The sequence below is a fragment of the Fulmarus glacialis genome, unplaced genomic scaffold (genome assembly GCF_000690835.1).
Source record: "Fulmarus glacialis isolate BGI_N327 unplaced genomic scaffold, ASM69083v1 scaffold7732, whole genome shotgun sequence".
NCBI lineage: Eukaryota > Metazoa > Chordata > Aves > Procellariiformes > Procellariidae > Fulmarus > Fulmarus glacialis.
Window position 1 is genome coordinate 40165 of NW_009197112.1, and position 16649 is coordinate 56813.

The window sequence follows — 16649 nt, forward strand, 5'->3', positions numbered from 1 at the left end:
ACTGCGGGGGCCTAAAACAGAGTATTCAGCTTCTCCGCCTGATGCTTGTTCCATGTCCATCCCTGCCCTACACTGCTGCTCACTCTCCCTTCTCTTGTCCTTACCGTCACAGTAGCAGCGTAGCTCATAGAAAGGGCAAAAAGGTACACACTACTGCTTCTTTGGCCCACAAGGACAGGGAGGTGCTTTCTGTGCTATTAGGGCAGCCGTATTTTTAAAATGCTGCTTTTAAATGCTTCAGAGTTGCCGGGAAACTAAACTTTTCTGAAGGCAGGGTAAAGCAGCAAAAGACTAATCCCTGGTCTACAGGCTGTCAGATTCCTGTGACAGCTTCTGCTATTAGCTAACCCATCAAGAAGACCTCATATATATAGGCACTTAACCTCTCTATTTTAGTAGCATACTTTCTAGATCTCTTCATTAAAATAAAACCACTTAAAGTCTATTACTAATGGAATGCTTTTACTGTTAACAAACTCCCATCAAGCTCTAGCCATGTTTGCATTGTTTAGGATAAGCATGCCATAAAAGAAGGAAGTTATTCGCCACTGGAATGCCAGGAGAGGAAAAGGCCATTGATCCCGCTGGTGTTACACTGCTCTTCTGCTTTCATACCCTCTCCAAAAAAATATCATGGATGCGCTGCTGTTAAATCTGTCTCTCTGTAAATCAGCACTGCAATCAATGTGTTGTGCTAAATACCAGGCAGTTCTGAACACCCTTGAGGTCAAAACCTAACTCCACAAGGCAAAGTAAATCAATGCAATCTATGAAACAGCTTTCGCTAGAAATCTAGAGAATCTGAATATACATATAATTTTTTCTTAAAAGAAATCAGTGCTTGATTTTTGGGAATCACTACTGCTGTCTCCTCTCCTCAATTTGCAAAAGACAGACATGAAAAATCATCTACTCTCTCCAACATTTTTTTCTGTTCATGCAGAAAAAGATATGTGAACCCTCCAGTTAGTCCTCTCACCCTGTTGTCGCCTGTCCAAGTCTGACAGCTCTATCGATATTCCCCCCAGGACTGTGGGATAAGCTTTCTCAGATGGTCGGCTCAAGCAGGACAGGGCCATTCTGTCCTGAAACATCCCATGGATGATGCTCCACTTGATCACGGCTGTAACACACTCCCAGCCTCTTCCTGCTTCTATTAAACACTTTCTTCTTACCCAGATTTGGTTCAAAGCATTAAATTTAATTTCCTCTGTGTTCCAGGTATGAATTTGCACCCTTACAGAGTTATAACGTTAATGGAAATAAGAAGAGAGGAGCTGATTAAATATAAACAGTACCAGAAGCCACCAGGGAATCTTCCATCACACAGCTCTGCTCAGAGTAACTCACTAGCAGCCTGAATACACCTTAAAATGCTCTGCTTTGGCTTCAGGAGCAAATCGCGTGAAAACAGAGGGGGCAGAAAAAAATGGGAAAAAAATGTGCATGAAAACATGGGACAGAGCCAAGCTGGATAATCATTGGCTCAGTACAAGGTAGCAAGTGTACTTTCTGGGACTAGATCTACCCCTGTGATCCATCCCTGCTGCCCTTGAGTGTTATACATGAGTGTTCTGAGATCAAAGCTTCCCCTGCAGCCCCCCCAAGGTTGCTTGCATTTTCCCCACCGTGTAAGAGGGGCTCACCTCTGGTGTATTGAAGAGGTTTGTAGCCAGTCATTCAAGCCTTTCACTATGTGATCTGATAGTCACACTCATTCCCACACGATTGAAAATCTAGAACTGAGGCAGCCACATCTGGCTTTGGGACAGACACATCTGGTCACATAACTGAACAGAATCTGTAGAACATTATTCTTCAGGGTCTCCATAGCAGACCTTATGGCCTACCCTGGCTGAAAAGCTGCATGATGTTAAGACCATAAAAGACAACTTCTCCTTGTCTACTTCCTAACCCAAATATAATCCTAAAAAGGGTCTTCACAGATCAGATTAATAAATGAGCAGAGGACAGATCAGTCAGTCCTACTCGAGCTGCTTTCAGGCTGTGGTTAAAACTCCTCTTCAGACATAGCAGCACCATTTGATCACTTCTGTTGCTCATCAGCTGTTTACTATCACAGATTACTATCCTCAGGGCTCTGCCAGCAGCCTTCTCTACAGCAGTAGAGTGGTCTCATGTCAGGAGCATCCTCAGCACACACAGCACTTTGTAAACAGAGAGTCCACCTGCAGCTTCCCAAAGTGAGGGCTTGTGGTCAGGAGCTGCATCTAGTTGTCTTTGTATTCCTCTTAAGCTTTTCATCTCCACAAGATAGAGCAGAGCCAAGTGACACCAGGAATGAGTTTCTATTTTTGTCTTAGAAAAAAGCAATGATCTGCTTCCCAAAAGCACAGCAGCTAGCATGCGCACCCACCCACGCAGGTGAACTTGCACGACGGCCCCAGAGAGTGCCGGAAAGCAAGGGCTACGAGGTTTTTAGCCTACATAAAAGGCAATACTTACGCAGAGACGATTTCTTCCCCGCTCACAAATTTTGCGTAGGAGACTGCCTTGCGATGCCCTTTGAACACCATGATTGGCTGCTTAGTGTTGCGAAGATCGTAGTAGTGAACACAGTGATCTGGAGATGAGAAAGAAGAGGGGCAAAATTTAATCAGATGGGAAGTATGCACAGGACCTCTAATAGTCAGCTCACAAAAGTCCTGCCTGCAGCCTCCACGTGTTACTTAAAGCCTCGTCTAGGATGAAGTCTGCACTATAGCAAAGGAGTGTTTAAGCAGGCTTCTTAAAACAGCCCGAAAATTCAGTCTGTAAAGGTCCAAGCAGTCTTTCAAAGAGTCAGCGAGGGGAAAAAGGTGCATCCACATGGGTGTGCACGTGCATGTGTCCTCCCGCAAACCCCACTTGGCCCATGTGCAAGCCAGCAGCTAAAAGGACTCTCGCCTCTCCTCCTTGCCTTCTTGGCTCCCTGCCCGGCCACTCTAATTGCCATTTCTAATTCCCTGCACTCCCTTCTCCTTCCTCAATCTGTCCCCTCTTGGGAAACTGCTTGTGGTGGTGCATTTCCCCCCGACCCCTTCTCCTGGGCCGCTTGTTGATCTGGGCCGCTTGTTGATCTCAGAAATTCCCGTGAAACCTCGGCCTTGGTGTGCTGAGTCTGGCGGTTGAGGGCTCCTTGAAACATTATCAGAAACTCTGCATGGCTGAGGCTGGGAATGTATTCTTACTGTCTGGCCCAGGTGTCAAGTAGAACAACACTGAAACCTTGAGAATTTTTTAGTAATTACCACCTGGGACTGTGGCTGCGATGGAAATTTATGGATGACTAAAGCCAACCATCCTTCAAACCTATAAACGGTGGTCCTGAGTGAGACCCTTTGAGCTCTCCTGGACCGCAGTGGGCTGCGCCCAGCATCTCTCTCTGAGTGGGATGCCTCTCAAGAGCTCGCCACCTCTCGAGTCTGTGGTATTCAGAGGACTGTCACCGAAAGCTGATGATGGGACCTGGGCTGAAGCCCTTCATTCCTCGAAGCTCAACCCTCACTTGTTGAGAAATGCCGAGACAAACGTGTTCGACGTGAATACTTCTTCACTGAACTTGAGGGGAATTTTTAACAGGTATACCTTTTGTATATTTATATACATATATTTCTGTCTGTGTGTGTGTGAACTAATAGTAAGCATAATCTGTAATTAAGTTGTGATTGTAGTAGACTCTTAACACTTACTTTGTAAATATTAAGTTAGTTAATGATTAAGTGCTGCTAAAATCTTATGATCTATACTTCATTCGTGTAGTAGGTAATAGAGTGAACCTTGCCATCAAACTCTGTTAAGTCACGCTTTTATAAATTTCTATTAAAATCACTTTCTGCTAATACCTTTGACGGTGATTTTTTTAAGCAGCCTCTAAACCACTCATTTGCAACACTGTTGAAGAACCACAGGCTGAAAACTCAGTCTGTTTGCTACTTAAATGGGATCATGGAAAACAGGGATTAAATTTCTCATGCTTACCCTAAATGGGTAACCTCCATACTTTTGTTTTTTGCTTCTCTCTGATTTTATTACCGATTAAGAGAGAATTAGCATTTCTGCTAATGAGAGAACAGACTAAATTCCAGTTCTTCTTAAGATTTAATTCACAGATGTGCTGCAATGCCACAACCACATAAAAGAGATCGTAACAGAATTAAAGATACTTATTACTTTCTGCATAACTAAGTGTCAATTCCCAAGAAAACAGAAAAATAAGAATAGAAAACCCCACGAGACCCAAGCCCCAAACACCCCCAGCGCTCTTTCCAGCTCAACAAGGTTAATAAGCTTCTCCCTTCCTGACTTTCAGCCTTTAATGTTGAACTTCATTTAATTATCCCTTGCTATTCTGGAAGCACAGGGAGGGAAGGCCACATACACGCAAGGAAACCGAGCTAGACGCCTTTCTCACCAAGCAACTTGCGATACCCAGACGTCAGCTGAAAACTGCTCTGACCCTCCTCCCACTGAAATAACACCCCACCAATGGAAGTTTATCACAGAGAATACATGGAAAGGAATTTAAATGCCAATAGCTACGGTTATTTTTGTACTTGCACAGTGCTCCAAAGCAGGGCTCTCAGTCGTACAAACAACACCCAGCTGTCTCAAAATCCCATGTGGTTTGAGAGATAACTGGATTTACATCGATCAGGCTCCAGCAACTGCCGTCAGACCAGCAAGGGTAGCTTCTAACCCGTATTAACGGGCTAATTGGTGGCCGTGGCAGGACGGGGGGGCTGTGTCAGAAACACCTTCAGTGAAACGAGGTAAGCAAGCAAGTCGCCTTCCCTGCTAACTGCTTCCAGCATCTTGCTCTCTGCATAATACGATGGGTTCGGTGACTCCTCTGGTAAGAGGTTTCTAGCTGTCTCCCTCCTTGCCGTGTAAAAGCAGACATTCCAAGCAGCCACACCAAGTTTTCTCCACTACTTGCACCAAACTGTCGAATTACCCAGTTGTGTTGAAACCCAGCAGCTATTGTGCCCATTACCGCTAGCACTGGGAAGCGCTGTACCTCCAAGCACTCTTTCAGATGCTCCTGTTTCTTCTACCTCCGCAATATTAACCCTCCAAACAGCCGACACTATTGACCAAAATCATTTGGGCATTTTAATTAACTTTAGAACAAGATGATGTTGCGACAGGCTTATTCAATAAAGAGGTTAATTTTCAAAAGGACTTTAAATTAAGCGTTAACACTCCTTTAATAAGATTTGAGCATCCTGGTCCCTTCCAACTCCCTGAAAGCTTGAGCCAAAAAAAATTCCACATTTTCTCATCTGGCTGGTGTACCTGCTGCAGGAGCTACGAAACAGTTAACTGGCAATTATTATTTTAATGAGCAGAATGATTCTAGCAGGGCTTTCTGTTAGGAGCCAGTTAGTGGATAAGCCTTTCAAGCCTATTTTTGCTCACAGTTTCAGCCTCCTCTCCAGCTGGCCAGTCATTAGGATACCTTTTGAGCAGCGTATTTTATCTTTCAGAGGGTGGCAGGGAAAGGGGTACCTGCGGATAGCTGTGTGCAAGCAGCTGGAGCAATGCGAAGAGGAAAAAGCTAGAGCAGGAGAGACAAGTCCATTTGCAGAGCAGAGACACAAAGTTGCATTCACCTTCTAAATATCGCAATAAACAGCTCGAAGCCTGCCGGCATCTGGCCCCAGCACCGCGTGTGCCTCTCGGCGTCGGCAGGGCAATCAATCACTGTCTGCTCTGATCACAACGAGTCCGAGGGAACGGGCAAGGCCAGTGGGTTCTAAAATTAGCCACTTAATTATTAATTGATTATTTCAGCAGCCGAAATGTTGGTGCCCAATTGAGTTTTTTTTTAAATTCAATTGAAGCAGCTATTTTTAAGTAGATATATGAAGACAAATGCTCACTGCATTCATTAAAATCAGAACAGGTGGTCATGTTTTACAATTAAAGAGATACTCTCTCTTGTAGGCCATATGGACTTTCCGAAAACATGATAAAAATGCCATCTGCTGAGGAAGCAGAGCGCCCCAAAATGAAGCTAAATGAGAAAAATACAACTCCCAGGTACCCCGGCAGCAGCCTCGCCTGGTGGAGTTTGAAGAGCTGAAATGATCTGCCATCGGCAGCATTCCGGGCATGCCAGCGGGTCCGAGGCGAGGTGCTCTGGAAAGCTCAGAAAACAAATTAATCCTAAGAGCCAGATGAAGGTAAGGAAAATAAAGTGGGCGTTGAGGGGAATCAAACACTTCTCGAACTCTGCAAGAGCACCCACCGCTGGCTCCTGCCCTTGGCATCCCTGGAAGACCACGGAGCATACTCCACCACTAACCAGCGACGCACAGGGGTATTTGATTCTTGTTTTGCTCCTCAAACACAAGCATTAATATCATCATTTGGCAATTTTTTTTGCAGATCTACAGTTTCCACCCCAACCAGAAAACTCACTTAGAACAATTTCAACTTGGAAATGACATTTCCACAGTTAAAAGCCTCATGCCTAACTCTTCGGCGAGAGCTCACTGCTTTACTTTTTCTTCTGCGTTCAGGCTTAATTGAAATATATATGAGATAATGTGAAGGAACATGTATATATACCACAACAAATTAAACACTCTGAAGCAATTCTTGTCTAGTTCAATGTCACTGCAGAAGCTGAGCATGACAGAATTCTGCTGCTGTGCCTTCTGAATTCAAATGTTTGCTGGCAGGCTGTATTTTATTATCCTTTTTTTTTAAAGTGATCTCAGAAGGCAAAAAGGGCAGCTAAGCTCTGCCACTGCTGCTTAGAGGTCTCCGACCACAAGCCTAAGTTTTTAAATAGTGCTTTTCCAGAATGCTCAAGAACTGCTTACTTCCCCCTTAAGAGGCCACTGCTTTCACCTTTGAGCTGTCTAGTGACAACTAATCAAGAATTCAGACTTTTCCAAACTTCCAAAAGATCTCACCACCTCTCCAGTAAATATAACCTGCGTCAGCAAAGGATGGCATCCCTCGTTGCTTGGCAGCTCATAAATTCACAAGACACCAGCCGGCAGGAGCAGGGCGAAAGGGAAGGATGGTTTTGTGATGTACAAGGTGAAGTGCTCAGCACCTTCTCAATCTCGGTCCTCGGACTCAGCTTGGTTGCAGGGATAGGGACACAGCGAACGAACTGATGATGTGGTTACATGATCTTAGGAAATCAGGTTAAGAACTTCTAGAAGAAAAAAAGAGAGCTGGGAATTGCTAATGGAGCCAGCAGCATCTTAGAGAATTTCAGAGCTGTTCAGAAGGATGGAATTGCTCTTGGATTTTTAGTTGTTTAAACAAAAAAAAAAGGCAAAGTCTGCTTTTGCCAAAAGTGATTTTCCTTACACTTAGATTTGTTAATAAAATTCACAAAACAGCTGTTACTAGCAGGCTTTAGGCTCACAACACCTCTCGCAAAGCTCTTAAAATGTACTGAGGAGCGACAACTCCAGAAAGAGTAGGCAAGGGTTAGGAAAGAGCATCACACAGCAGCAGTTTGTTTCACTGAGTACCATCACATCCAGAGTAGCAACACACACAACCCAAAAAGCAGTGATTTAACTCTCCAGGCACCCAGCAATTCCCAGTAACATTCATATTCTGAGACATGTGCTTCACACTCGCCTTCACCACGAACATTAACCAGTCTGCAGCACGAGCTAACTCGCAGACCCCCCCAAGGCTTTTTTTTTCCCTGACCACTTACTCGAAGGGCTATCAAGGCAAGGACAGCAATAGAAAAATTTACCTGCAGTGCAACAGTTTTATATTCAATGGATGTAATGACTAGAAAGCCCCAAGAGCTGCATGCAAAGGTTCTGTGGCTCTCCTCTGAAAAACTGAATTGCTGGAGAATCAATGACCATTTTTCTTCTTTCAATCATTTAGAAATGCGTATTTCTCAACTGTTCAATATTTAGATTATTGATCCATTCAAAAAATAAGTAATTCACATTACTCGGATTTTTCAGTGGTTATGCACTTGAGAATATAAGTGGTGCTTGCTGCTACACGTCAGATGAATGTTACAGCCAAGAAGATGCCCGTATTCAAAACCAAAGTTTTAGGGTGAGGAGCCAGATGTTAATTGAGTGGTCTGTTAGAAGTCTTGTGTTATCAAGGTACATTTTGGCCTTCTTTTTTAAACAAAAGAGATCTTCAGTACCAAACTTAGGGGTCAAATTAATTTCATGTATTAATGCTCTGGCTACAGCCTGCAGTCCTGCATGCCTTGTGCTACAGATGTCTTACTAAAACAGAGGCACAGGCTAGAGCGTAACCTTTAATGTGTTTCTCTTGTGCTTCTTTGACCATGATGATCTGATTTGTTGCATCTACTAACTCATGTCCTCAGTTGATGATTCCCTCAGCTTCGTCTGTTTGTTTTCCTCCACATGAACTTCCACCTTGGATCAAGGCTGCCTGTTTTCACCAGTGAAACTCTGTATATCAGTAGTAAGAATGAGAGACATTTATAGTCTGAGGGGTGTATTTAAATGACTGTTCAAAAAGATTTAAACTGAGTCAGAGCAAATTTGGTGCAAGATACCCCTGCTTGCCTCCAGTTAGGTTATCCTGAAGAAACCAAAAAAGCAACAGAATAAAAGGGCACAAAAAAGCCCACAAAATATCTTTAATCAGAAAGAAAGATGAGAGGCATGACTTTATGGAGTTTGATTCCATTTCTACTTTCACTCGTTAAAAAATGATTTCAGAGATCCTGAAGGAAGCCCCCATTGCTCCATACATATTGAAGGGGTTAGCTAAAGTTCAATTATTTATATTTAAATATCTACCTATAGAAATTGATCTTTCCTCTCACTTGTTTCTCCTCTGTATACCAAGCACAAGCAAGATTACTCATCACACAGAGTGGCCAGAATGAAGCCTTCAAAACTACCTAGAATTGTATCTAGGCAACTTGTTTAGCAGGAAAATATAATCATATCCTTATGCCTTCAAGTGTCCAGAGCCCAGTGGTTCAAAAGCTTGTGTTTCAGGTGTCTCTAGGTGAAAGGAAAGAGCACACGTTGTTATTCCCTTAAGTAACATGCCATAAAGGAGAGCGCAAGCCATCTTAATGAATTTTTGTTGAACATAGATAAACAAGCAGTAGAAGAACAGAACTTTAACATCGAGATGGGTTAACCAAACATCTCTTTCAGCCAGGCTCGGTGTGATTTCTTGCTATAAAAAGGAAGCTTGCATCCTCAGAGGTAAAGCCTTTGGCTAGACTAAAAACGGAAACAGAATCAGGAGGCTCACATGCAACCTCAGTTTTCACCGTTAAAAATTTTTCTTCTTCTGTTAGTGAGGAGAAAGAGGAAGGAGATAAAAAGGGACAACATCCTGATTCAAAAACAAACTCAAATCAACAGTAGTACACTGTACTACAGCGTACTATATTGCAGTACACTGAAGATGACTTGGCACATTGGATGCCTCGGTCCTTCCAGAAATCTGCACAAGGGCCAGGTAAACAAGTGCTGCACTTTCTCAAAAACCTGAGAAGACAGACAGCTGCTATCAGAACCCAAACCTTGAAGACGAAACACTTTAAAATAGATTTCCCTTAATTTGAGAGGACACCTACAAAAGCCTCAGCACTCTCTTGACCTCAAAGCCATCTAACAAGCTGCATACTTACTTAGAGACTAACCAAAAAGCTATTAATAAGGAAGTGGAACCTCTCCAGTGGATCTTCTACGTACCTCGACACCAGGAAACAGCCTCCCCACAAAGGCAGCGATATCATCAAAGGCTGGTCAAAAGACAACTCAGGATTTAATTATGAGGAAGCCTTCGCAGACTGCAGTTTCTGTTTGAAATCCATTTTTGCTCAAGGGCCCTGAAAGTTGTAGAACAACGAAGGTTGGAAGGGACCTCTCGAATCCAGCCAGTCCGACTTCCCGCTCAAAGAAGGGCCAACTGCAAAGTTGGATTCAACTTCCAAGTTAAATAATTGTGTTTTATTACTCAGTCAAGCTCTGAGCATTTCCAAAGACAGAGATTCTGTAAACTCTTCCCTCATCTTAGCTGCCTTGAAAGGTACTCTTATGTCAAAGGATTAGGGAGAAATTTTTTTTAATCCAAATTTGCTTAAGCTATTTGCTATTGACATAAGGAAGGAAAGGCATTAGCTCACCTCTCAGCATTACAGCATTAATGTTTAGGCTGTGTTTTGCTGCATGAGTTTCTGGCTTCTCAGATCTTTCAGGTTTTGTCTACCTACTCCTACATGATGGGGGTGGCACGAGGCACTGCCATACAACCTTAGTTCTCCTTTAATTCTTTTTTTTCTTTCTTTCTTACTAGTAAAAAAGAAAATGGAGAACTGCTGAATTTTAATGGTTGTCAAGCCTGTACTACCAAACAACAGCACTTGGAGATCTTCATGTCACTGAGGTGGCTTTGTTCAAAAGTTTAGGGTGGAGATTTAATCTCCCCTGTGGCAGAGAGGCAGACTGGAGTTTGAACATCCATATGTGGGTCTTGCTCTGGAGAGAAGACTGGGGATATAGGACAGTCGAACACTCCATTTTTGGGAATAATTAAACTCAACAAGACATGTGAACCTTCATGCAGGGACCACAAAAAAAGGCTATTTTTAATCTTGGGTCTCTTCCAGGGCAGAAGAGAGTGTATGGAGAAAAAAAAAGGGTCTTTATTATAGCAATAGAAATGCATGGTGGTATTCGGGCATTCGACAAAGAATGGTGAGGAAGCCTTCCAGCCATCGAAACACTATAAAGATATTTATTTCACTTGACAAAGTAATACTGGGATGGGATATGATCAGCACAGGCTTTGGCCTATCACAAGCCATTTCAGGGAGAGAAGACAGTGTGATAGTTTCCACTACATAAAGGAAATAGATGCTCTGGGAAAAGAGAAAAGGCTACAACGCATTAGGGATGGGAAAGAAAGTGGACTTGAATTCAAGTGAACAAAGCCCTGCACCAAAAATTACCACAAGAATTTTCTGAAGAAGAAATTAGATAATATCAAAAGCAGTGAGTTGACATCAGTGCCCTCTTTACAAACCGTTTCCCTTACTGTAAGGAAGGAGATTAAAAATGGGTTTGATACAGCCTGAAGCAAAGAACCTTTGACAGACAAAACTATCCGGAGCATTTTGCTGAAGAATGCAATGTGCTGTTTTCCACTTGCAGCATGACAAATCACATGAGGAGGAGAAAGCAGAAATAAATCCATTTCACCCCAACATCTCCCTGTAGAACACTGCAGCATGGGCAAAGCTAACTGGTATTTTTTTATTTTTCCTGTATATACCTTCCCTTCAAAAAAAACCCACCCTAATAAAACAAGAAAATTTTATACCAACAGCCATCATTACAAGCACATTAAAGTGTTTGCTGGACATGGCTTTGTATTCACAATTTTCTATTCCAGCAGAAATTGCAAGCACTTTGTTTCTATAACTAAGACAAAATTACCCATTTGATGCATTTGCTTTTTCCTCCTTTTTTTACTCGGAGTTCCCTTTGCAGTAAAGGAACCGTTTTTCTCTGAATAACCATTTTCTGTTGCCCTGGGGGAATCTCAGCAATCTCTTCTAGAAGCAACGCTCTGGTCCACAGCAGCAAGCTGGAACAATGCCCTTATTTTGTGTTTCATGTGTGTGCCTGAGACGATTTGGGATGTGGTACTTCATTCATGTTTGCTACCAGAGTTCTGTCTAGACAAGTGGTCTCAAACACCGTTGTACCGGACTCCCAAGGAGCTCCCACACACCCCGTCTTCATAGGTGTCAAAAATTCAACGGCCACCCAAAGAGGGACTGAACTTTGGAAAAGCGTTCAACAGATTTTCCTTGCAGGTCGAAGCCTTCTCCATGTGCTCTCCCCTTACAGCATGCTCTGAAGACTATACAAGATTAAGCAAGGTCTGTATGATTTATTTTGCTGGTGGCAAAATCTTACAAAAAAGAAACCTTTTAAGCGAGGAAGCCACAGAGCCTGTGAGCGAGGAGATGAAAGGAAGTTTCTAAAGCAGAGGAAGGCACATGGGTATTTGGGGATGACAACTCAATCTCATTTTCTTACAGATGATGGGCAACAGCCTCCAAAAATCATATTTAGGGAATCCAATACAAATCCAGCCCAGGTTTTAATTTAAACAAAGGAAGAGCACAGCTTTGAGAAGAAGGAAAATGCCTAACAGCATTCTGTTTAGCAGACTGAATGACAAAGGAAGCAACATGAGAAAGCTCCACTCCATGAAAACTGAATTAAAGAGAGCTGAGGTTAGATTAAAACACGTCTGGCAGCCTCAGTTTAATCTCTGGCAAAACCAACGCACAATAAGCACCTTCTACCTTTCCTTCTACCAAGGAGAGGCTCAGGGATGTGCAGAGGGTTTCAGGTTAGCACCTGAAATATTTTGACAGAGCTCTGCAGGGAAGACTGTGCACTGCTTCAGCCAGTGATTTTCATCTCTTACTAACACTAAAAATTTTTTTTTTATTTTTTTAATGTCTATCAACACTAGCATTTCACTAAAGATCTATATCTCCCTCTGCTGAACAGATGAAGGGAACAGCAGCCTTGATGGGAACTGCCAACTGGGTTTTTAACCTTTGTATTCGACAGATTCCCTATGGCTTGAAGTTACAGATGACATTTGCCGGGTTATGGATAATGGTCTTTACACACTGGGGACATTTTTTACTGACTTGTCTAAAGCTTTTGACACAGCAGCCCGTAAAATCTCCACCCTAAATAACTTGACTCGTATTAAGGAGAGAAGGAGGAGACATAAAACATTAGAGATCTTAATCAGTTGAGAAAAGGGCTCTGATGGGAGGGGGAGGCAAAACAGATTTCTCTAGAACTCCTTTGAAACTTTGACCTTTATGGTTTTAAAGAGCTACAGAGATTTCTCACAGGAATAAGGGATAGCTAGGTTTTGTGCAATTCAAAGATTGCCTTCTACCAGACTGTCGGAGAAACAAAATATTTAGTACACATAAGGAAGATTTACTAATGTTACAAACCCAGTGAAGACAATAGCAGTAACAACCTGCAGCTTTTGGAAGAATTCATTCTTTATGTCTGAAAGAGAAAAAGGAATTATGCACTGTTCACTCTTAATCCAATTTTTCTCCTTGACTAGGTAACATGTACAACTCTATATGCACTAGTGCATGTAGGCCAACGTCCAAAATGAGTTTTAAGACATGCAGAACATGTGAAGAACAGTCATTTTATAGTAAAAGGTGCTTCAACCCATGCTGTCTAAATGGACTACATCTCTGAAGATCTGAAGCTTTTCACATGAGCACCAGGAGTCTTATTTGTACAATGACTGTTGGATACATCTTTCAAAGCCGAAAGTATGACATCATTCACCGAACAGATCTCTCCCGATTCAAGATACTTATTGCACGCAGTATTTGTTCTTACTGCAAACCCATGTCAGCTCTGGTTCTTGAATGACTCAAAGTTGTGCAGGTCATGGAGCTGGGATAGAGGGAAAGGGCAGCACAGTCAGGCTCCCAGGGACCACAGGCTCCAAGAGGTCAAGATCATGTAGATAAGGGCTTAAGACCTTAAGAAAGGTAGGTATGAAAAGGAACACCTTCCCTAAGATTTTAGGAGTACATTTATGATGCAACAGCTTTAGGGTTTTTGTCGTATCAGCAAACATCATACAAAAAGAACCAAACAGGCTCCAGAGCAGTCAAATGGTCTCTAGGAAAAGTGCAGGCTGCTGCCATATGCATTACAATATGCAGCTGAGGACCCAAGTTCGCCAAATTATCGGTCAAACCTGATTTTGGTCCAGAACTACATTTTGCTTCACTAGCCTGAGGAGATATAAGTCTTCTTTTACTAGGTTTTGGAGATGGTGATCCGATTCATCACCTAAACTGCCCTAAAAGCAGACTCCACTAGAAGAGATGATGGATATTAAATACAGCGTCACAATTGCTAACATTCAAGCTTCGATAAAGAATGCTTAAGCCAAAATCCCAAAGGTATGGTGGGATTATGCAGACAAGGAAATAAGCACAGGAAAACACGTGGTGATACACAAGTATGCAAGGCAGAAAAGAGACAATGTACACTCTAGCTAGGCAAGGAAATAAGTGGTGTGAAGGGGAACTAGATTTGCACACACATCTACAGTCTTACTTTTTGTTATCTTCTTGAGACTCAAATGGCTAAGAGGGCATCTTTAGACGAATTCCTCTCAACCTAGCCCAAGTGTTCAAAAATTCTCCCCTTAAAAACACATGCAATGCTTGGATGCTCAGATACTATCAAACAAAGCCTTTGAGATGAGAGCCTACACTGCATTTGCAGGTTATAGATTTTCCTATGCAATGTGACAATCTTCACCAGTTTGTATGGAAAAAGCAGTGTATGTTATAAAAGTTTAAGTGTGCACAGTACCCAAATAAAAGGCTGGAACGGTTAATCTATGCAGCAGTCTGAACAGGAGATAACACAGGAAGCCATTACAGACGATGTCATTCCAATGAGCAATTCCTTTAAATGAGCTACCAGAAAAACTGCAGCTTTGGAAACTGCCGAGGTTAGAAAGGATTAAACTCTAAGGGATACAGCAACAGCTAGTAGCAAGTGCAATTTGGCATCCTGAGGAAAAAATGAATCTTGGAGTTGCCTATTCTGTTCCTGAATTTCAAGGCTCATTTCAATTTTAATTTGAATTTTGTAACATTGACTAAATGACTTCTACACCAGTCGGAAGACAAAATGTTCAGGAAAAGAATATTAAAGCAAACAATTAGCACACTCATTTCTGCTAATGACAGATTTATCCTTTTCTCCAGAGAATCAAATGGAGCTTTTGAAGTTCATTTTATTCGTTCACTTGTTACTGAAGTGTGACGACCTCTGGGATAAAGTTTGGAAACTCCCAATAGGTCTTTATATTATTACTCATACTCACTATTCATTGCAAATGCTTTATCCAACAAAAGTCAGAGACTACTGTGCAAGTAAAAGTTACATAAGCTTTTAAATTCTGAAGCTTGTGTGAAATTTGCACGTACAACATGTCCTGCACGCCTGTTAGTGGTTTGTGTGTCCCTTCGTGATTTCCTAGGAAGCAGCTGCAGCAAGGTAGGACAACACTGTGCAGTGCCTGGCTGATCTGGTAGCATCTCCGATGTGCAAATACGGGCAAGTAACTGCAAACATCATAGGCTTAAATAACATGGCATAGCTGCAGTTCTCCTGCTTGTCAGTCCTGAGCAGAAGCAGAATGTGATCTACCTGCCAGAAAGATTGTCTTCACCGGGACAGCAAAAGGTATGGCTCGATACTTCACTTTCAGTTACATCCCAGCATCCAGGAAGAGGGATAACTTTAAAATCGAACCTTCAAGATGGTGTTCTAACCTAAACAACCCCACTAAGCTCAGTGCTTCCCCCACAATAAGTACTGTCAGGACAGAAATATGATCACAACCACACTGACCAAAAATACAGATGCCTCCAAACAACCCTCAACTGATTAAAGTGCTGTGGATGCTTTCAAAGGTTACAACAAACGAAACCTTTGCAAGGAATTCTGGAATGAGTTTAAATTATAAGGTGACAAGTGTGCACTTCCAAAACATGGACCTTGTCCCCTACTTCCCCTGCCAATAGCCTCAGAGATCAAGGACTAGGGGAAGATTATTGAATACCCGCCAAAAAAGAAAAGACACTCTGCAGGTAAGGTCCAATAAAAGCCCTGGACTGCCGCATGCCATACCGATTTCATAAAGGCTGAATTTTGAGCACTGCTGTGAACTTTTCCACAGGCTTGAAAGAAATTCCTAACCTTTGTCTGTGCCTTTGAATACTGTGCTCAATTTGTACGCTAAAGGTAATCTTGTAGCTTAAGCCCAAAGAAGCTGCCTAACTCCACCCTAAACATGTCATATATTCGCACAAATAGATTCTTTCTGAGCCACTGCAGGCTTTCAATAGAACAGAGTACTTACCCATACGAATCTATTAAGGTAAGACCTTGCTTTCAGCTGGAAAACATTAATTCTCTTCCAAAAAGGCACACTGCCTTCTTGGTCATTAATATCACATCATTCTTCCGAGCTGAGTGACAAGGCAGGCAAGTCACCCAGATCTGAGGCAGCATGAAAGGCTAGCTCTACAGAGAGATGTTTGGAAAAGAGAAATCACTGCTCCAGTTACTGCAGCAGAAAAATCAATATTTCACTGGACAAGGATGGTCTCCAAAGTGGTCCCGCTTGGACACCAGGTATATTAGCAAAATTGAACAATGCTGATAAAGAAGCCACATGTGACCTTGAACTGTTAAGTGCATCAGGGCGATGCAGAGATCTTAAGGGGTGGGTAAATAGTTGCAAATGAAAACAAAGCTGTTGACATAGCAACTGGAGTCCTTTCGCATGCTGGATGCTGTGGATCGGTATCGTTAGTTTTGTGGCTGTTCAACAATGAAAGAAAGGCAGCAGCTTTCAAAGCTGTACGATGCCATTCTGTAATGCTGACGATGGTGCACAGGGAAGATCTTTCAAAAGCATGCAAAACCTGCTGGGGTAGGGCAAAACCATCTTTGAAGGAAAAACACTTTCTTGGGAAGTGCTCTTGCTCAGCATCACTGTACAAGTGGGGAAGGGAATAAGGAGGAGAGTCTGAGCAG

General features: G+C 42.5%; 1 protein-coding gene across 1 annotated transcript in view; it reads right to left on the minus strand.

Annotated features, from left to right (window-relative positions):
* Window positions 1-16649, minus strand: part of LOC104072830 (E3 ubiquitin-protein ligase RFWD2) — a gene marked incomplete at its 5' end in the record, with an annotated part of 73749 nt that overhangs the window by 34432 nt on the left and 22668 nt on the right. Inside the window, one exon of the mRNA XM_009572417.1 lies at window positions 2467-2584. Coding sequence (XP_009570712.1) covers window positions 2467-2584 — 118 coding nt within the window. The remainder of the gene's footprint in view (window positions 1-2466; window positions 2585-16649) is intronic.